Raw genomic sequence first — 22,578 nt, 5'->3', positions numbered from 1 at the left:
GTCAATCTCCGTCCAGCTATATGACCCATATGAGACATTTTTGTTCTTTCTTTCCCGTCTCTCAGTCTCTATCCTTTTTTTTAATAATTAATTAATTAATTTGTTTATTTAAATTAAATAAAAATCAAGACCCGACTTAATATATCAACGGTCTAATTTGTGAATTTCCCGCGGCTGCCGAGACGAATTAGGAAATCACCTCTGCTTCCACGCGGGACTTTCCTTTTTCTGATAGCTGTTTCCTTTATATAATTATCAGTACCCTACTGGTCGTTAAACAGATTCAGATTACTCCCTAAGAAATTGCAGAGCGACTGAATTATCACGTCAAGGAGGCAGGAGAAAAAAAAACCCACAGAGGATATCGTGCAAACAAGGATGGGCTCCGGAAAGAAGAAGATAGAAATCAAAAAAATTGAAAAGGAATCATCCCGAATGGTAACATTCTCGAAAAGACGCAAGGGTCTTTTCAAGAAAGTTCGAGAATTGCAAGCCAAAATTGGGGCCAACGTTGCCGTGATTGTCTTCTCGCCGGCCGGGAATCCCTACACGATGGGAGATATATCGTTGTTCGATAATGCTCTGAACAAGGGTACCGGCCCTGCTTCCGGTGGTGCTACATTTAATGGGTTCGATTTCAAGAAAGGTGGGAAGGATGCGAATGCTTTTTGTGCAAGTACCAGCAATGGTTTGAGGGAGTGGTTGGATGGGATAGACGTGGATGGTTGTGCTGAAATCGAGGAATTACTGCACATGAAAGAGCAGTTGCTGGCGGCTAGAGAGAGGATTCAGGGGCTGATTCGATGAAACCTTCTTAGTTTCTGTAGATTTTTTTTTTTTTTTGGATTGGGCGATAGTTACAGTTTTAGATTAGTTAAGAAAAGGATACAGAAAAGAAATAGTTTGTTGGTTTTCACTTCCTTCGCCTGTGACTATACTTTGTTTACCCAATGGTACAGAGTTGAAGAGCATTCAACAATCAACAAAAAGCCCCTTGCCATTCTGCAACAATTTTAGTTCAACAGGTTTACCCGTTTCCTGTGTTGATCCCTTGACTCGATTCATTCTTTACATTTCTTCTCATACCAAGAATTAACTCCTTTTATTTATCAACAATGAAGTGCTAAAATTTAAGTTTAAAGACCAGGCTTACTAATACTCCTCTCTTGCATGTTCAAGTTACACTTATGCCAAGAAACTTATCAGCTTTCATCACTCCGAAACGATTCCAAATTCAAAATTAAGAAGCTAATATGTTTTGACAACTTCTGGTAAAAGGTCTGGTAAAAAGTCACGAGCTTTAACTTCTAAATAGATATAGTGTGCAATTGTTGATTTTTGTTAGCCGTTAGCTGTTGCAGCTGCAGCAAAGGGCAAACTGCCACAGCAAATAGCAATGGGAATCATAAAAGACGGTACAATCTCAGGCAATTGGCCCGCCAACACGGCGGCCTTCGCTGTAAACTACCCGGCTTACCCTTCTTCCATCGCCCGCGCCGTCGAGACTCTCGGCGGCACTGAAGCCATTGCCAAGGTTCAGTCTTTAAACTACAAAAAACACGCACTCACACACTTGATTGTGCGTTTTTTTTGTTCTACTTGTTATTACTAGCATTGATAATTACATTATTTTTTTTTGGTTATTTAACAATACTACGTTGCGTGTTGTCATGATAGTGTTCTGGGATCGTCCTATTATTCAATTGGCATGTTAGTATTCTGTTTAAATCACAAATATACACACTCTGAATGCGTATTTTGTTCTGCTTGGTACTTGTAATCTTGATATGTACAATATTTTTTTTGGTTATTTAGGAATTCTACGTTGCGTTTTCATGATAGTGTTCTGGGTCTGTCCTGTATTTGAATTCGCAATTGATTTTGTGATGAACATTCTTAACAAGTTTGATTATTTATGTCTGTTATTGTAATTGATTGTTGTGATATGGTTGGTTCAAGTGGTAAAATTATTGTTCCCCAAGTGTTAAAGTTTTTGCAAAGATAATAAAATGGCTACTGGGCTAGCTCGAGGGATAAAGTTAGTTAATGGTATAGGTTGCTCTACTTCGACTCCATAAGGCATGGATTTGTAGGCCTTCTGTTTAGTACTCAACAGCACGCATTCATGATAACTGTTGAATATATTTGAACATTTGATTCGTTTTCTTCAAAAGTTCAGTTGTTGTAGAAGGATGAAACAGACTAGTTATTCACCAGTGTAGAGGTAATGAGATGAAACAGATTAGTTGGGTTTAATGTCTTTCTCCTGGGAATCTATTCGATGATCAGTTTGCTTTTATTGATGGATGTTGATTCTGATGGTGGGTTCCTGGACTTCAATAAACTGGACTCAGAACTTATTAACAGTGGAATATATGCTAGATCAGATTGCATTGAGGAAGCACTAGATTGATTAATTGCTTTGAAGCTTCATTGGTTATTTTGGTTAAGCCACATTAAGGTTCACAATATGGCAAGGACCTCAACAGTTTTAGGTTCTTGGGAACTATCCGAAAATTGGCTCATTATCTTACAGTGGGAATGCTAATGCCTTGTTTCTTATTAGAGCCTATGTGTTCATGGAAGTTTCTTTGTGCTTTTGCCCAGGTAGAATGCTCTAGTTTTCCTGTAAAACATGTCGGTGTCCACCACTCAGTATGAAACAATACTTGGGGATGATTTGGAGTTATTGGAGGACTCAACTGACTGCATTCTTTTTTCTAACAAATACCAGCAATGAGCAGTGGGACTCCCATCCCTGAGTATGCGTAACATAGGTTTAATCTGTATTTGGAAGAGGAATTTCAGGCTCTTTGCTTATTGTCTCTTATTTTCTTTCCTTAGTTGATTAGTTGATCCATTGCTCTATAAAGAGATATTAGAGTTGGCAAGGATAGCGGCTTTTTTTTTTTTGTGATATTTTTATCTCATTGGAATATCAAGAATTTGACAAATTACCAAGTAGAGAAGAATGGTCCACCCTGCTTACCTCGAATAGTGAGAGTTGGTATTGCTTTTGGTATTCTTGAAGTTGTCAACTTCTGCTTAAAATTTGAACCTTTAGTATATTCCTAAATGGTTAGAATTTTTGGCTTGCATGTGAAATGCCCTCTTGGCTTTGTTTCAGGCTCGTAGTTCAGAGTCAAATAAGTTGGAACTCCACTTCCACCCAGAAGATCCGTATTCACACCCTGCCTTTGGAGAACTTCATACTTGCAACAATTTTTTATTGAGAATATCAAAGGACAGAGTAAGCAATGCCCAAGATCCTGAGCTTAGAAAGAGGGTATCAAGCAGTTCTTCTGCTGATCCTGTTAGTCTTGAACAACATGAATCCTGTTCTGGATCGATAGAAACTACAGCAGAAGCTGAGTCCCAGGTTGTTGAGGAACGGCAAGAACATCTTTCTGCTGATATTGTTGCTTGCATAGGAGAAGCTTATCATTTTAATGGTTTGAAAGTTCATTCATGTTGTTTTGATTTTTTCAATTCCTCTGTATCTATCACCTAGGATGACATGACATTTCTCTTTATTGTATACATGCTTTTTTAGGAATGGTGGATTACCAGCATGCTGACGTTGCCAGACGAAAGAAGAGAAATTGGGCTGAATTTGGTCAGGCTTACTTTATTTTATCAGAATTTGAAGTAAATTAGATAAAACTGTTTTCTTATTTAACTTGATTTTCAGTTCTTATTCAGCTTGATCTTCTTTTATGCATAATTAGTAGAGAAGGGTGGCCTTATGGATGTTGATCAGGATGATTTGATGATCCTAGTACCACCGCTGTTCTCGCTGAAGGATAGACCAGAAAAAATAGTGTAAGATGTCACCTTTTAGCTGTTTACCTATACATCATTTGTAGATGCAACATGTTTTCATGTCCTGCATTTTAGCACGTGTTGATGTCAATGAAAAGGCTTGTCATCTGAGTACTTATTGTAACTGGGAAGGAGCCTTATTGCTTAATAGTGGAGGAACTTGAGTCAGCGAGGCAGAAAGTTGTGCATTAGAAACTTTTTAATTCTACGTATTTGATGTGCTTATTGTACAAAAATTATACAGTGAAGATACTGCAGAAAAATGGTTCAGTATGTTCCACATTGGTATCATTCCATAAATCTATGGACACAGAATTGTCATCGTGTTGCCAGTGGTTTTGATGCATATGGGAGGTTCTGATCCATAATAAAGTATGTAGAACGCCGTGAATATAACATTCAAAAAAGAAAAACGTGTTTCTTCTAAAGCATATTCAAGGGACCACTAAAACTTGTGATTCCTTTAAAAGTACAAGTTTCTCATGATTTCGATTTCCACCAGATTTTGTTTTGTTTCTAAATGGTTTTAGGCCTGACTTCTCTCATTAAGATTATTTTCTGCATTATTACCTGCAGCTTTTTATTTTTACTTCCTCCACATCTTTCACTTAACACTACTTAACTATTACAGGATGAGTGAATTCCTCAATTGCCGATAAAGTTAACTATGAAAGGGATTTCTTCTAATAGGTTTCTTTTGTTGCTTTTAAGTCCAAATTTTAACAGTTACTGTACCCTTTCGTCTTATGGCTTTTGAAGATCACCATGAGTTTGAAATTGTTTGGATGTCTGACATCACATGCGCATGCAATCTGAGGAGGAATGAACTTAGAAGTTGGCATAATTCAAGTCAAATTGCATTGCAGGTTAAAACCATGTATGCATAGCAGCTCGAAAACAAAACAAGAGGATATGAACCAGCATCATCAGGAGGTAGCCTAATCTTTCCAAGGATGATTATATCTGATTTTGATGTTCATCTTCTATTTGCATGTGAACCACGTTTTTGTAGGTTGAAAAGTTGCACAAGTATCAATGCTTGCTTTAAAAGGAAGAGCAACTGCTTTTTGCCTAGTCCTAATATTTACTAAATACTTCAGCAATAATAGATGCTGGCACAAGCTGGCTGCTGATACCTTTATTATTTATATCAGATGATGGGTGATTCGAGATTTTTTTTCTTTTTTAATATACCCATGAAAGGGATTCTTGGAAAATTGGTAGTCGGATAGTCTAAATAGTTAATAAAATTTATGAAGGATAAGAAGCATGGATGTAAGCAAGGCATCAATACTGGGCATGACTTGTTCCGAGAATACATCAACTGTTTTCTCTGCCTCTTATCTGTATAAGCCCATAAACTTATTTAAAAATATTATTGTCAAAGCGGAAAACCGATCAGAAGCTGTCAGAAAAGTGGTTAGAAGCTTCAGATTTGTGAAAAGAGAAGAATTTTAATATTTTGTGAAAAGAGAAGAATTTTAATATTTTATTGTCAAAGTGGAAAACCAATCAGAAGCTGTCAGAAAAGTGGTTAGAAGCTTCAGATTTGTGGACCTAAAACTTATGAAGGGATAAGGAGCATGGATGTAGGCAAGGTATCAACACTGAGGTATGACTTTGTTAAGATAATTCATCAAATGTTTTCTCTGCCTCCTATCTGTACAAACCCATGTACTGATTTTTAAGTTTTAGTTTTAAGAAAGGAGAAGATTTTAATATTTCATTTCAAAGTGGAAAATCTATCAGAAGCTGGCAGTAAAGTTGCTAGAAGCTTCAGATCTGTGATCCTTTCTCTCCCTCTTTGTGCTGTTTCCAACTTTAATAGTTTGCAGTTTGAACTTCTTCCTTTTTTCTTTCTGGGTTAGGCCCCGGATTTTTAAGTAATCCCTAACCCCTCTTTTCCAGTTTGAGGAATTGCTAATCACTCTAAGCTAGTGTGGTGTTGGTGTCATTCATTTGTTGCATTGTGCTAGATAAGATATGGTGATCATTTTTCATGTGTTGGATCTCAAGTTCAGTGGCACATAGATTGACCTGTTGGGAACTTATTATTAAAAAGTAAAGCATTGTTGATTCAGAGATTTTTTTTTTATATAATCTCTTTCCTCTTACGATGGCAGTAGTTGTCTGACTCATTCCTTCTGTTGTACTAATGACTCTATTTACTTAGTGTACTCGTCTTTCCTATGTATCTTCTATTAGGTTTACGGTTTTTTTTTTTTTTTTTTTACCACTAACTTCATTTTGTTGATGCAGAGGAATATGGAGCCAAGTCTAGCACTTGATATTGATATTGAAGATATCCTAATCATGATTATCTGTATAACTTGAAGTTCTATAGTCTATAGGATCCAGTTCTGTCTTTTATTACCTTTGGCCATTCTTCTCTGAAAAATTGGTGTTGGACATTACAGTTGTTCGTGTAATATAAATGCTGAAATTGTTAAAATGTGAGTTTGCTTGACCACTTACCATGAAAACATTAGTAGCTTTTGGTTTTGGAAGTGAGAGGAGTAATTTCAGATGGATGATATCACTCCTTTGAAGTTGTGTTATGACTCCAGAGAGACTTTAGCCCTTTTTTAAGGATTGGCAGGAGACAGAGCTAGAAGGGAAAAGTTGAGGGTCTTGACTTGTGTCTCTCAGCATTTATAGCCCTAAGTCTCAATAACAAGTTTAGGCTGATCATTTGTTGCACATATAAACCTTCTACTGTTGGAAATTTTTCTCTGGTGCACAAAATGAAAGTTTTGTACCCTTAATGAGTTAGCTGCCATTTCATTTACTATAACTGTACAATAGCACCTGATATTTTTTTTTTTGGATTGCCGTTACTGCAGAAAGATCATTTCTTTGTAAAATTCAGGGAACCCTTGAGCATCATAACTGTATTTTGATGACTGTGTCTTCAATTCTAGTATTTATTAAGCAAATGTCGAAAGCTAAGACATGATCAAGCATTTAAGCATCCAGAGCAGTGTAAAGAATACTAAAACAGACATTGGATAAGTCAGTGTTAAATCTTCGCCATTTATGTCAACCATTAGTCATGTGCCTTCATGTTGTCTCTGGCTAGTTTAACTAATACTGAACGTGGAAGGATATCTATTTTCAGGAAATCATGATTCATTCTTGTTGAAGTTAATTTTCTTGCCGAAAAGAAGTTAAACTTTTTGGATTTGGGTGCATTCTTCCTATTTCTAGTTCACTTAACGTTCAAACAGATCCCAAAAAAGGTAAACTGGGAGAAATTCATACCTGAAGGTTCAGAACAATGGGTTTGCAGAACACAGTGGCTGAGCTGTTCAATGAACGACCAATATGGGTAAAAGATTCATTGTCTGAGCACTTGCTTGACAAAGGTCTGGAATTTGGAGAAAACATGCTCAAAAGGTGGTTTTTGTTATCTTATCCTGTCATTTATATGACATCGAAATTGAGTCTTTGAACTAAACAGTGAATTTCATGTAAATATTTCTTTTGGCTCTTGATGTTGGTCCATTGTCTTTCAGGCTTCTGTTCAGAGCGGCTTATTACTTTTCAACAGGGCCATTTTGCAGATTCTGGATCAGAAAAGGATATGATCCTCGCAAAGATCCCGAGTCTCGCATGTGAGGGTCCCATAAGAAAACTCATACTTTTTTATTCCTCATGAGTTTGGCATTTTCTTTCCTTCTTTTACTTAGCCTTTTATTTAAGCTGATTGTGGCCATTGCCAATACTATGCTGTCTTTTGTGATTAAAATTCATTGGTACATTTGCTTCAGGATGATTTAGACCATCTCCCAAGTCTCTTAACATCTTGTGATTTAGTTCTTTTTATGTATCAATTTGATGCTTTTAATCCATCTTTCAGGGCTAATTTGGAAAAGTGCATATCAATTTTGTGGACTACTTCTCGTAGTTTACTTGCTCTAACATGGTATATACTATGGTTCTCCACTAATTCATTTAGGGGTTGATTGGTAACTAATATAAATTGGCTTACTAAGCTCTTTGAAAACTGTAGACTTTTGGTAATGATCACGTGAAGGGACATTTAAGGAACCCACTTCTCTAGGAGGTCTGTTTAACAGACCTCCATTACAGGTCCATTAAAGACCTTGACCCATTTTACAATAGGAGCTAAAAGTCAACTTAAACCTCAGACCAAAAGAGAAAACTTGGCATCACTCTTATCAAATACAATATAAAAATTTAGTGGTTTGTCAATAGCATAATAACGAATTCATTTAATTAATTGAACTTAAACTAGTTATTGTAGCTCAAGTAATTTTATGTCAGTAGCGTAAGAATGAATTTATTTAACGGTTGAAGAAGCTTTAAGAAGCTTTTGGTCATCCCATAGCAATCAAGTCTGAACGTGTCTGGCAACATTAAACTGGTTTCGTAATGAAGGAGCCTTGTTAATATTGCTACATGGTCATATTTGCTCCCAGATCAACAATGAGATTTTTGAGCCAATTCATTTACAGATTTTGTTTCTTTGTGCTTTTCTCTTCTATGGAAATTAATTTATTGCCTTCTGCCCTACAGCTTCACAAGTCTCGCTCCATCCTCTGTTGCATGACTCTCCTGGAACATTTATTTTGGTTCTGAGCAGCTTTGTTAATTTTTGCTCCGTTTAATCTTTTTTATTCTTTGTATTGTTGAATTTGGGACCTTTCAAAGGAAGCCGCTGTCTTTTAGGCTCTTCTGTGCCAAATTTTTCTTCTTACCATTTTTGAACTGCCAAACCTTGTCTTGTAAGAAGGAGCAAGGCTTGATATTCTTCAGTCATAAGGTTGTCTTTTATTGCTGTATTTATCAAAAGTAGAATGCAGGGATGGTCCTTCAGTACTTGCTTGGGAGATTTTACTTAAACAGTAAATGCTGTGAAAGAAAAGTATTAACTTTACCTGCTTTTGCAAGCTGGAAAGTGAACTGCTGATTTTTCCTATGGATAAGCTAGTTATGGAACTTCTTATTATTTCCTTTTTCTTTTCTTTGTTTTCTTGCCCCCATAGAGTTGTTTCGTTTCTTTAATAGTAGAAAAGTTGCTGCTTTTCCATCAATTATTACACATTTTCTTTTAATAGGATCTTTCTAATGACATTGAGAAATTTTGCTGTTGTCATTTTAATTACTCTTGGACATTCTATGCATTCATCTCCATCACCAATAGATATGCTTCTGGGACATTGGAAATGCCTTATTGCTATTTAAATACTGCCTACTCATTGACCAATGGATTGTGATGTACTTTGTGAACAGATATCAAACAATGGACTTCCGTGTGCCAGTACCATTAAGAAGCTACTGTGAGGCTAATTCAGCATCAAGGTTAGTGCTTTGAGAATTAATATCTTTGGTGAAATGCATTCATAAAATTTGTTGGCTTGGTCAATTTTTTCTGTTTTTTGTTTTGGTAATTCTGTCAGTTATTTTCATCTAAAAATCCCAAATTCGTTTTTGCCCATTAAGGAGACAAATGGCTGTCATCATTGCCTTTTCCTTTATCTCAGACAAATGTTCATCTCAATGGTGATTTCCATCTGGCTTGAAACAAAAGAGATGGAGGTTATTCTGTTGGGACTCATTTTATGTTAATTTAGTCAATGTTTTATTGCCTTTATTGTAGATTTCTATTTTCAAATTTGTCTTAAGGAACTTAACGATCATTATAAAATAGTTTACTAACAATGTCTCACTGAATCTATTCAAAGGATAGAATATAAGTAGAACAGCTATTTTATAAGATTTATAACAGTGTTTGACTATTTGATTTTTTGAACAAGTCTGGAGACATTTATTTTTATCTACAAAAGTTTCTTTTGCTTCCTCTTCCTTTTATTTTATCTAGTAAAGTTTCTTTTTATTTTTAGACATTTATTTTTATTTACAAAAGTTTCTTTTGAGGCTAGTTTGCAAGAAAAAAGACGTCATGAAAGGGTGGCGCTCCCATTTACAATCATGAGAAGATCCTAGCAGTAAAACGTAATCCATTGGTGAATCATCCAAATTGGTCTCTTTGTACACAACTTATATTGAAGGATCTATACTGTAGATGCTATATTGGGAGGTTATATGTTAACATTGGTAGGATAAGCATCAGCACTTGGCACAGATGCCACTCATTGAAATATATAGCACTGCCAAGATGGAAGGTTAATATCAAATACGGTACAATCATGAGGCAACAAGGAAACCAAGTTCAAAACATTTGAAGTTGCCGATAATAACCTTAAAAAAGCTCAGGGGATGTGGCTTGATAGCTTGTGAGTTATACTGGAAGCAAAAGAAGTCTAAACTGGATGAACGAGATGCTAGGAATTCAGAGTCATTAACTCCTGAGTTGCATATCTGAACCTTTTGTTCTCGGTAGTTGGCAAGGAGCAGACCAAGTTATGAGGCATATGGAAACAAACTTGTGAGGTTGAAAGCAGTTTAAAGGATGAGAGCTCTTAAGCATTTATATTTGATTCATGGCCAAATTTACATTGTATGAAGGTTAAAAGATCAAAAACTTGACGTTTGATTCTGTATTGAGTTGCTTAGTTGTTACCGTTGTCCTTCTTTTCTTCTTTCCTCTCACTTTTTTGCTTTAGAATATATGTTGTGTAATGAGAAGACAGTCAATAAGACTTCAGTAGCCATTTTTAATGTTTCAAGAGACTATGATGCAGAAAGCTTGAAAATCCCTTATTTACTTATTTATGTTTTGCTGTTGTTAGTTTTTATTATCCAACAAGCTAACTAATAATTTTCTGATACCACTTCATGCAGACTGAAGCATCGCTGGGAGGATATATGTGCCTTTCGAGCTTTCCCATATAAATGCCAAACTTCACTGCAGCTCTTTGAACTTGCTGATGACTACATTCAAGAAGAAATAAGAAAACCGTCAAATGTAGAAGCATTCAGTGTATGTTGTACTAACTTGCAAATCAGTATTTATTAGTGTGTTATCATCATTTTTGTAGTTATCTGGAGTCTAGAGTGGTTTCTTTTAGGATTGTTTTGATTCTATAGGACATTATCGAAACTGTTTGTCATGCCAAAGGTCTAGACTACCTTTGTGAGTTCTGGCACTGTTAAATGATCATCCATTCCAGCACTGTACGAATTTTGTAGGATTAAAGAATACATTGTCTTATTTTATGATAAAACTTGGGTATTGACTGCTGCTGATACGTTGTATTGCACGTCCAATTCCATTCCTTGAAGTCTTAGTCGTTCTTTGTTTATGCCAAAAAGCTGTTAAGGTTAGAAAATAAACTTTTATCAGCACCTGTTTTAAACTTTTTAATTCTCATGAAATGATAAATGTTAACACTTCATATCTTGTCATTGGAAAGATTATAAAATAAACTTTTATCAGCACTTGTTTTCAATTTTTAATTTTCATGAGATGATAAATGCTGAAACTGATAAGAGTAACACCTTGTTGCTTATCATAGAAGGGGTTTTCCTGTGAATGTTTAAATAAGTCACTAATTAATGTGATATCTTCATTTTGAAGCATAATTTGTAATTATTTTGCTGCTAAACTGTTTCAGTGATGTTAGAAAGGAGGTTCAACATATTTAAAAGGGAAGCATTTTCACTTTAGGCCTCGTCAACATGATTTCCCAGTTTATGACTCTCTGGCATTCTCGGTAATGATTTTCTGGTTTTGCTGGATGTAGGAGAATTTGGTCAAACTTTTCCTGGACTTTAAATTTAGAATCAGAAAAAATAGGCTAAGAAAGATTTTTTTTTTTTTTGAGGATTTACGTCATTTGTTAGGTAAAGATGAATCACTTGGCAGGATAAATGAGAATATGAGCTTTATTTTCTGGTAGAAGACAATAAGATTAAACATTTATTGGCTCGATCATGGCCTATCTTCCTGTGGAAGAGAGACAATTTAGCTTTATAGATCATGAGGTTCTGGGAATTACTATATGTTGAAACTCCGTATCAATAAGAAAACCAAGGAAATACCCTATATTCCTGTACACATCTTCATTTCATTATGCAAGGTAGTGAAACTAGAAGCAAATGGGTACTTCTAATGGTACTTTGATAATTCATATTTTGATGTAAAATCATCTTTTTGTCTGGCTGCTTATTTGTAATGCTTTTTGAACTTGTGCTGGACTCCCTGCATCTGTATGGTTGTGCTACAGTGTATCAATATTTTACTCATCGATAAACTTGTGCATATAGCTTGATTTCTTTGGCTGGTTTTTCAAATGCATCTTTACCAATGTTCTGCTTGTTACCGATATTTTGATTGCATATATGATGAAAATCTCTGTAAAAGGTGACTTTTTAATCTGTACAACAATTTTAATCTGAATCTGATACAGAAGGCAACAGGATGGTTCTCAGCCAATGTGCTTGAAACCTTGAGACACCGGGTTGCTGTCAGGTTTCTGTCGGTGTATCCCAATGCTGGTGCAGAGGCAATCCTGAAATCTGAATGTGACCTCTTTGAAAAGTCAAAAAAGATGCGTCTGTATCCAAAGAACTCGAAAGCAAATGAGGAAAGGCAGCAAGACAATAGAGGTCATATTAACTTCTACATCTATGCCACTTTCAGTGTAAATGAAATTGTTGAATAGTAGACTTACTATTTTCTCATAACTTGAAATGTATTTCTCGAAGTAAATGTGAATCCTATTGGCTATTTTACTTTGTCTTTACTTCCCTTCAAATACTTGTAAAAGTGATTTGCATATATAATCTTGACAAGCTTTTCCTACGACTCAAAAGATTATTGTATTTCTAGCTTCACATTTTACTTGCAATCTGGTCTTGATGGAAATTTTGTCTTACATTGCTTGCACAATTGGAAGCTATAAAACAACCTTTTTCTGAAGTGTCACTAGGATATCGTTTTCATTGCAGAAGTGGTTGAAAATCAAGAAAAGGAACCAAATGATGAAGTAGATTATGAAGAAGATGAGGTGAATAACATTGACGATGACATTGATGAAGAGGATTTTGATGCATATGAAGCGATAGACCCGGTAAATGTCAATTGATTAATGTTTCAGCTCTCTTTAATGGTTGAAATTATTCAAGTTCCTTTTTTTTAACCAACTTTTCATGATCTGCTCATATTTCCCATGTTCTCTTTTTGTTCAGATTGGGTTCCAGGAAGGGGATTTTTCTCCACAACAGGATTCCTGTATCCTTGTGAAATTGAGTTTATTTTCTTTTTGTTGACACATTAGAAATAGGATAGACCTTTTTTACACTCACTGAATGATGGAAATGAAAGAGGTTATGGTGAAACATCTGAGCAGCTTTCCCCACTTCTGAAAGCAGATCCTGGATAAAAACTTTACTTCATTTTATACTTTCCTGTTGGAAAGGAAAACAAAGAACTGATAGATCCTTGTGATAACTGACTTTATTCTCTTTCTGTAGACCCTTTTTACAATTGGTACATGGTTAAAAAGACAAAGAGATAAGGGAGTCAGATTTCCTTACTTCTGAAAGCTGATCCTGGATAAAAACTTTATTTTGTACTTAGTGTCTTTTTTCACCCTCCTGTTGTCGGAAAGAAAAACAAAGAAATGAGAGGTCCAACGGTATGTTGGTTTGACATATAAGCTCTACCATCAAGGATCTCATGTCTTGTGTATGTTGAGATATCCAGTTTAAGAATGGAGGCCGTTTTGAACCTCCAGCTAGACCATTGACCCATTCTTTTTTTTTTTTCAATGCACGTCTTATGCTTTCCCGCTGTCTTTCTGCAAGGAAAAACTCCATCTAGGGTGATCCTGGACTCAATTACCAACCAGTGATAATGTTGCAGAAGCAGAAACTTCCATAGCATATTAATAACCATGTCTTGTACTTTAAAGGGGACTAAACAAGCATGCCTTTGGGAAAAAGCGCTGCAGCTAGTGAAGGATTATGGATGATACTTTGAGCCTTTAGTGGTGCTTAGTTTGTTTTTAGTTTGTCTCAAGTGCATTTTTTTTATGCCTCACATGTTTCTTCTCCTTTCCTTTATGTCCTGCTATGATCAAAACTGAAGCAGCAAGAGTCTTGGTTCTTATTTAGCATATGAGCATAACTATATTGTTGAAGAAATTCCTCAAGTTTCAGTACACCATTGTGGGTCTGTCCTATACATTTCCAGATACAGACCATGAGAACATGTCCAGAAATTATTTGCAAGAGCTCTTTGGTAGTTTTCCATTTAATGCAGCAGGCGATAATGAAATGCCTGATGCCAATATTAGTGATGGAGAGTACGAGATATATGAACATTATAGTGATGAAAACTACTCCAATGATGATGAGTATTAGCTTTTAATTGAGTAAGTGTTTTCCTGGTGCTTTTCTGCAACTTTTGAAGATTTTTTCCCTCCACTTGTATCATGAGACGCACACTAGTTTATCGCATTTAGCTTGAGGAATACAAAGTTGCAATTTTTGTTGTGTATTTGTTGCACATAACTGGATTCTGGTCCTTAACTGGTTGTTTCATTGTTTCAAAAGTATCATGTAGATCATCTAATATCCAGTTTCTAAGTCTTGATGTTTTGATGAAACAACTTGAACAATTTCTGTGAATTTGAGAGTTGTGAATCTATTCTACCTGCTCATTGCTTTCGACTATTATTCTAGTAATATTCCCCTTTCTTCATCAAGTCTTTATTGCAGTGAGCTTTCAATGCTAGTTTTTTGAATGTATATTACTCATTATTCAATCCGTTCCAGTGTTTTATGGCAAACTGAAAACCACTCTGGTATGCTGCAGATGCTGAGTTTGCCAATCAAGCTGAAGATGCAGCGAGAAGCCAGTGACTTTTGTAAAGCTGGAGAACTCTTTAGTTGTCCTTTCGCACTGTAGGCTCAGAAATTTAGTGTAGCTGGAGTAGGATGGCTAAATCAAATTTGTATATATACTTTTAGTTCACTTCTTCCTCTTTAGGGGTCAAGAGCGAGGTATGTTGATGATACTCTATATAAGGTTAAAAGTTTCTTCTATATTTAAGCTATCTTGTGCATATATTGACTGCCTTCTACAGCTTGTGAGGTGATGAATGAACAGAAATTTGCTTGAATCTTCCCATCTCCATTAGATGTTCCTTCATGTACTGTAAAATCTTCTTTGGAAGAAAACTGCAAGAGAAAATAAATAAATGAATAAGTTGAAGTGACACTGAAGATTCATTGTTAACTCAGAAGTTCTTGTAACTCAAAAAGTAAATTCGGTGACCATCTTCATTGGTTCCTCATCCAAATGGGTTTAATATAACTATGTCCCATTGTATCCAATCACCTTGAAAGCGTTGGTCAGCTTTCTTTCACCGGCTTCCCATCTTGTCGGTTTTAATAATTGTTCCATTGTACCTACTTAATTGCAAGAAAGCGTTTCATTATCTTATCTTTATTAGTTCTTCGTCCAGAAAACTATTTTAAAAAAGCGTCTAAAATGTGTGGAACAGTGGAAACATTAACGTTAGAGAATGGATACTTACGAGTTTAGAGTTACCATATCATCCAATCTTTAGAGCATGTTTCTTTAAAATAAGGTTTAAAGAACTATCCTATTATTGTTTTGTTATGTGTGCTGATTATTATTGTCAAATGCTAAAATTCGGGGAGAATCTAGAGCTATTTTCATCTTTCTAGATGTTATCAAACCAAGAAGAAAAGATTATTGACATCAAAAGAATAATGCTATCCCTAAAATATAATGAATAGATGTAAATTTCCATAGGTTCGAGTCAGATATAGCACATATTTCCCTTCCTTTGCACAAAGTTCCAAGTTTATTCATTTGAAGTAATTACATGGATAACGATTCTAGATAAAAAAAAAAAATTTCGTATTTCAAATTATTTTTCAAAAAGTACAAATAAATACTTTATTTCTTGTAAAAACCAAACCTTATAATTTGAATATCCAAGAAATATCCTTTTCGAATTTTTCGGTGTCCAAGATCGTTTTTAAGGTACTATTTCATCACATTCACAAGTTTCTTGGATTGGTTCTTCCATATGGTGTGATGAACAACATCTAGAAGAATAGTAAGGAAATGACTTTGGAAAAACTTGGGACATTTTTTTTCCTGTTTTAGTTGCAAATGTTGTGGATGCAGGAGACAAATTTTTATGGTGTGATGAATGCTCAAAACATACTAGAGAACTTCTGGGGATCGCTTCTTTATAAAACATGAAGAGTGCCATTTTCATAAGAAATTTTAACGACTAAAATAGGGGGTTTTTTTGTCAACTACAATATTTTAACTATCCATTTGCTGAGGTGGACTGACAGAGTGGACAAAGTGAGAAAAATAAAATATTAGGGGGTAAACTGCAAACCTTTGGGACTTCTTGTGATTGATCCAAAAAACACAGTGAACTTTATAGTTTTTAAGCATAACGGCACGGGCACGTTGGTTGTAGTTTTAGATACATGTATGCAAGCAAGTGTGGTCGAGTTGAAGATGCAGATAGGGTGTTTCAATACATGCCAGAACGTAATTCGGTGTCTTGGAATGCTTTGATCGCCGGTTATGCAGAAATAGGTGACCATGAAAGCTGTTTTCAGTTGCTGAAATGGATGGATAATGAAGGCGTGGGGCTTCAGGATGGCACATTCGTGCCACTTCTGACATTGCTTGATGACAGTGAATATTACGAACTAACAATGCAGATCCATGCCAAAGTTTTAAAACTGGGGTTGTGGATTCAAAATACCGTGCTAAATGCTATGATTACTTCTTATTCAGGATGTGGGTCCCTCAAAGATGCAAGAAGAGTTTTCAGTAGTGCTAGTGGCTACCGGGATCTAGTCACATGGAATTCCATGCTAGCAGCTTATTTACAACATGATCGCGGAGAGCTTGCATTTAAGCTCTTCTGGGAAATGGAACTGCTGGGGTTGGATTCAGATCTATATACTTATACTAGTATAATAAGTGCTTGTTCTGGAGATGCAGAACAGGCTCAAGGGAGATCATTGCATGCGTTGGTCATAAAAAGAGGGCTGGAAAAAGTAACAGCAGTATCTAATTCATTAAGTGCCATGTATTTGAAATCAAATAACAGAGGAATGGAAGATGCAATAAAAGTATTTGACTGTACTGAGATAAAAGACTCTGTTTCATGGAATTCAATTTTGACGGGCCTATCACAGAAAGGTTTCAGTGAAAATTCATTGAAAACTTTTCAGAATATGCTCTACCACAACCTGGAGATTGATCACTACACTTTGTCTGCCGCTCTTAGATCTTGCTCAGATTTGGCAACTTTGCAATTGGGTAAGCAAATTCATGTGTTCACAATAAAATCAGGCTTTGAGAAAAATGACTATGTAACCAGTGCTTTGATATTTATGTACTCCAAAAGTGGGAGTCTGGGGGATGCTTGGAAGTCCTTTACTGAGTCACCTGGAGACAGTTCAATCACTTGGAACTCAATTATGTTTGCATATGCTCAACATGGGCAAGGTAAAGTTGCACTTGACCTCTTCTTTCAAATGATAAAGAAAAATGTAAAACTGGATCATATAAGCTTGGTTGCAGTTCTAACTGCATGCAGCCATATTGGCTTAGTAGAGGAAGGCAAAAAATTTCTAAAATCAATGGAATCTGCATATGGTATTCCACCACGAATGGAACACTATGCTTGTGCCATTGACCTGCTTGGGAGGGCTGGCCGTATAGAGGAGGCAAAAGAGCTGGTCAAAGAGATGCCTTTTCAGCCTGATGCAATGGTGTGGAAAACTCTACTAGGTGCCTGTAGGAAATGTGGTGACATTGAGATGGCAACTGAAGTGGCAAGTCATTTACTGGAATTAGAGCCAGAAGAGCATTGTACCTATGTTCTTCTCTCTGATATGTATGGACATTTTGAGAAGTGGGACGAGATAGCTACTGTTAAGAAGCTCATGAGGGAGAGACGAGTGAAAAAGGTACCAGGTTGGAGTTGGATGGAAATTAATAACGAAGTGCATTCTTTTAATGCTGAAGATCATTCACACCGCCAATGCCAAGAAATGTACCAGTTATTGAGAGAATTAACAAACAAAATCAAACTTGAAGAAAAATCTCTTGATTTGGACATTAATATAGAATACTTCGGTAATGTGCCTTATTATTGCCCTAAAGATACTCACATCCATCTTAGTGTGGGTCTTTGAGCATCTGTTGATTATTCTGTCCTTGCCAAAACTTCAATTTCTGAAAGCCGCACAGCTGGTAATTTTTAATTCTCGCACCAGAGTGGGTAAATCATCTCAATGACTGGCTGGACTAATAAATTGCTTAAGAATGCGTCCTTCCCTTCCTCTTAGTAGGAAATTTTCAGATTTGTATCTTGGTTTGGCATGGATTTTGTTGGATACTTGGCAAATGATTTCCTGATAAAAGCGGATCCAACATCAAATCATGATGATTGAAGTCATTTAGATTGAGTTGTCTGCACAGCTAAACTAAATGCATAACCAGCCAATGCATTCATCCTTCTGAATTACACATTGGTGCTGCCGGGTAAATCCCGGTTTGTCACCATTCTTTGAGAGCACTACTGTTTAAAGCATAAATGATTAAGGGATAATTTCATAAACCTCCCCTGAGGTTTTACGAAATATCACCTAGCTCCCTTGAGGTTTTCAAAATCTCACTTAGCACCCCTCGAATTGACATTTTGGTAACATTGGAAGCCCTTCTAACAGGAAAAGGAGTTGGAAAGCATAAGGAAGAGAGAGGGAGCTGGACCAAGCTATGAAGGATCTATCACAAGGGTCTGGAAAACACTATGGAAGCAGAAGGTGAATCCGAAAATGAAAGTGTTCATATGGAAGTGCTTGCATGGTGGACTACCTGTGAGGGGAGAAATATACAGAAGAACGAGACAAGGGAGTCCTACGTGTGCAGGATGTGGAGAAGGTGAGTCAGAAAATGAAAGTGTTCATATGGAAGTGCTTGCATGGTGGACTACCTGTGAGGGGAGAAATATACAGAAGAACGAGACAAGGGAGTCCTACGTGTGCAGGATGTGGAGAAAAGGAAGAAACAATTGAACACCTTTTGTTCCAGTGCAGCAAAGTAAAAGAAATTTGGAAGTTATCACCAGTACAGTGAGATGGAATACAGCAACTCTCGGACTGCTTCATCAAATGGTGGTCTGCTGTAATAGAAGCTCAAGAAGATAGAGGCGGGGAGGATCAGGTGTACCTCACAATTAATATTCTCTGGCAGGTCTGGAAAGCCAAGAACGAGAGGGAGTTTAACCAGAAGGACAGGGAACCTCATAAGATAATTCAGAAAGCCATGAAAGAATGGATGGAGTTTGAAGAGGCCAACAAAGGAACGGTGACAAGGAAGAACACTCGGGAAACAGATATACAGCAAGGACCTGAGCAAGAGCATAATCAAATAGAGAGCCAATCCAGTCTGATGATCAAGGTCCATACGCATCAAGATAAAAGGCAAAAAACAGTGGGGATTGGAATCACAGCAACTGACTCTGTGGGACAACTTCAAGCAGGTTGGGCACTGAGGGAGAGAATGTCAGCAGACCCATTGCAAGACAAAGCTGTTGCTGTGAGACTCGCACTACTGAATGCGATCAACCAAGGATGGAGAAACATCACTGTGGTACTGGACAACAGGGAGCTGGTGGAATGCATTTTGAAAACAAGGAACAGCAACCAACTGATGGCTACTCTAATAGATGACATTCAGTCCATAAGTAATTTGTTTCATAAGTGTTCTTTCTCTTTTGCTAATTCAGGGTATGTAGGAAGTATTAAGTTGAGCTTGCATGCTCTAAACATCTTTTTAGATGAAGAATGGGTGAATCCCAATCTTAGGTGCTAGGCACCAACGATTTTTGTAGGATGGTTGTCCTTTTGATTGGATCTTTGTCCAAATACTGTAAAGTATTCGGTTATAAATATAAAGCTAACGTTTCGACAAAAAAAAAAAAAAAAAAGAAGCCCTTCTAACCAAAAGTAATATTAAAAAATTCATGTTTGAAGAGAGAGATTATTTTAGTGCCTTTAATATCCTTAGACTATAAAAAAATGAACATTTTACAAACCAAGAAAAAAAAAAGTACTAAATCAGAACCACCTTAAAAGTGAAGAGATGAAAATTGGTAAAATTTTATGTTACAACCAATAGTCACTTCTACAGTAGGAAGGAATAGTAAAAGCAAATATTATTTTTTAAACTATTTCTACAAATAGAACCCTTCATAGCGTTGAAGGTAATTAGCATGTAAAATCATACATTTGAGCAAAAAAAAAAACTTAGTAATAGATGAAATTCAACTTCAATATCATACAAAAAATTTACTCAAAATAGACAAACTTTTTTTATGGGTGTGAAATATGAAAATTTTATTATAGAAAAAGTCAGAATTTGAAAAACTGTAGTTCGGAGTTTCAATTACTTTATTTCTCTTGTGCTCTACATGAATAGGAATAAATAAATAAATAAAGTTGTGAAACACAAAAAAAGGGAAAAAATAAAAAGAACCTGCAGCTATTCTTCTCCAAATATATTGAATATTTCATTGATTAAATCCTATATTTCATTGACATTTGCAATTCAATTATACATACATATATGTATGTATGTATGTATGTTTGTATAGATATTGTTAAAGAAAAGTAGGAAATTTAGGAAAAGAAAAACAAGTATAGAAAATTTAAATATTAGGGTATTATTGGCAATTCATCACTTTTGATATTAGTATATGGCCCTACTATCACTTCAAGGGTGCTAAGTGAGATTTTAAAAAGTTTAGGAGAGTTAGGTGATATTTCATGAAACCTCAAGGGAAGTTTCTGAAATTATCCCAATGATTAAAGGTAACTTTTAGCATAGCATTTTTACATTTTTTTCTTTTAAATTTTCTTTTTTTCCTTGATATTTAGAAACCATCATAAGCTGAAAGAAGTTTTTCTTGCATTAGTCCTCAGCTATTTTTATGTTTCACAGGTTTTGTTTTTATCCCTGAAGCGAGGAACTGCCAAGGAGGTGTGCTTGTTTCATTTCTTAGTCCTTTGTCTCGTTCCTTCATTGAAGTCTTGCTACTTTGTGTGTTTCATCTTGCGGTCAAAAAAGTCAGTATGCACAATATTAAATACGAAAATTTGCATCAGGGGATGAGAAATATGCAGGTAGGTCTACAATTTCATACAGGGAAAGTGAAACAAATTCGTTGTAGTTCATCATAATTATGTCACTTGTGAAGCATGCCTGAGTTGAGTTTCTGGCAGAATCCACATACAGTGGATATCCTTTGAGTCAAGATTGGCCTGTGGCTGCACTTGTAGTGAAGGCAATAGGTAATATATTCATACCAATTAGGGTTAATTGCAGTTTGCACCCTCAAACTATCACCGAATTGCAGTGTGCACCCCAAACTTTTAATTGTAGCAATCTAGTGCCTTCAACTATCCATTTTTGGCACATTTTAAAATCATGTTAGATCCGGCGAAAAAAGAAGCGATGTGACCGGTTTACCCAAAATTTGTTTTCGAACTTCCAAAACTACCCCATGGGAGCCAAATCTATAGGAAACCCTATAGTTTATCCCGCCTCAGTTTCATTTGTATTTATGCTTATCTCTCCTAGTCGCTTATTCGTCTCTCTTAGAACGCTCAAATGCAGTTTTTTTTTAGCAAAAAACAAAAAAAAGGCATTATTATTTAAGTGTTAGATCTTACAATGTCTGAAAAGCTCGATCGGCTGCCAAGACAAAGGCTGAGAAAGAGTAGTGTTGAAATCAAAGGACAAATCCTTCTTATTCAAAGTTGAAATAGGTAATACGATTTTTCGATTTCATGCATGGTGTCTGCATGAAGCTAATGCTTTGGATTTGTTCATTTTGTTGTGAATCTAGACATATGTGTTGGGAATATGATTTTTCGATTTCATACATGGTTATAGGTTTACCAATGGTCCCAATGGAAAAAAAGTTATTGTTCTTGTAGATAATATTTCCTTTGTGCATGTGTCCCATGAGCATAATATATTATGATTTGATTATGTAATCAAGGATTTGGAACCATAAACAAGTATATTAATTATAGTTTTCATAGCTACTGTTTTCAGTTTGTGTGTGTGTATATATTATATATTTTGTCTTTGCATGTAGAAAACATGGTTGATATTCAATTTGTACTCAAAATCCATCATGGAGGCGTGTTGGTGAGGGGAGCAATAACAAAATATGTAGGGGGAACTACAACGTTCACCCATGTAGACGTAGACTTGATGTGCAAGAAGAAGCTTGATAGGTGTGGTATTCTTGATGTGCAAGAAGAAGCTAAAAGAATAGGTTATAAATCTTTAGAATATAACATGTAATTTTTACTCCCAGACTCGGAGTGACTTGGATAGAATAAAAGTGGACTCAGGCCCTTAGGGTCCGGGTGGGGACATTGATGTGATGGACATGTATGCCATGTATAATGGTAGGAAAACAATGTTGATTTACATAGAAAAGTTGCACCTTGATGTTCCTATGACTGATATTAAGGTTGTGAATGATGTTGAAACTAATATGGGCCTTATCAGTGAAGGGTTAATTGATAATGGCAGTTTTGAATATCTTAGTGAAGACACTAGAAGTATTTCAATTGAAGATATGTTGTATTTTAATGATGAAGACATTTATGATGATGAATTCACCAACATAACAAAGTCAAAGGAAAAAGAGTTATCTGGTACTGCACCTTCAAGTATAAAGCACCAAATTGCCATCAACACTAATGACTATGATAGTTGTGAGACTAGTTTGG

General features: G+C 35.9%; 2 protein-coding genes and 1 pseudogene across 2 annotated transcripts; all 3 read left to right on the top strand.

The window, feature by feature from the left end:
* Positions 1-378: 378 nt before the first annotated feature.
* On the top strand, positions 379-807 carry LOC140008677 (MADS-box protein AGL24-like). Its single transcript, XM_072053522.1, has one exon. It carries the CDS (start codon positions 379-381, stop codon positions 805-807), a length of 429 nt encoding a protein of 142 aa, XP_071909623.1.
* Positions 808-1,311: 504 nt separating this feature from the next.
* LOC113739988 (uncharacterized) lies at positions 1,312-14,799 on the top strand (annotated as a pseudogene).
* A 1,434-nt stretch (positions 14,800-16,233) lies between these two features.
* On the top strand, positions 16,234-17,992 carry LOC140008548 (putative pentatricopeptide repeat-containing protein At3g25970). Its single transcript, XM_072053274.1, has one exon. The coding sequence runs from the start codon at positions 16,234-16,236 to the stop codon at positions 17,959-17,961; it is 1,728 nt and encodes a 575-aa protein (XP_071909375.1). The 3' UTR covers positions 17,962-17,992.
* The last annotated feature ends 4,586 nt before the right edge of the window (positions 17,993-22,578 follow it).

Source organism: Coffea arabica, chromosome 6c (genome assembly GCF_036785885.1).
Source record: "Coffea arabica cultivar ET-39 chromosome 6c, Coffea Arabica ET-39 HiFi, whole genome shotgun sequence".
Classification (NCBI taxonomy): domain Eukaryota; kingdom Viridiplantae; phylum Streptophyta; class Magnoliopsida; order Gentianales; family Rubiaceae; genus Coffea; species Coffea arabica.
This window is presented reverse-complemented; position numbering and strand designations above follow the sequence as displayed.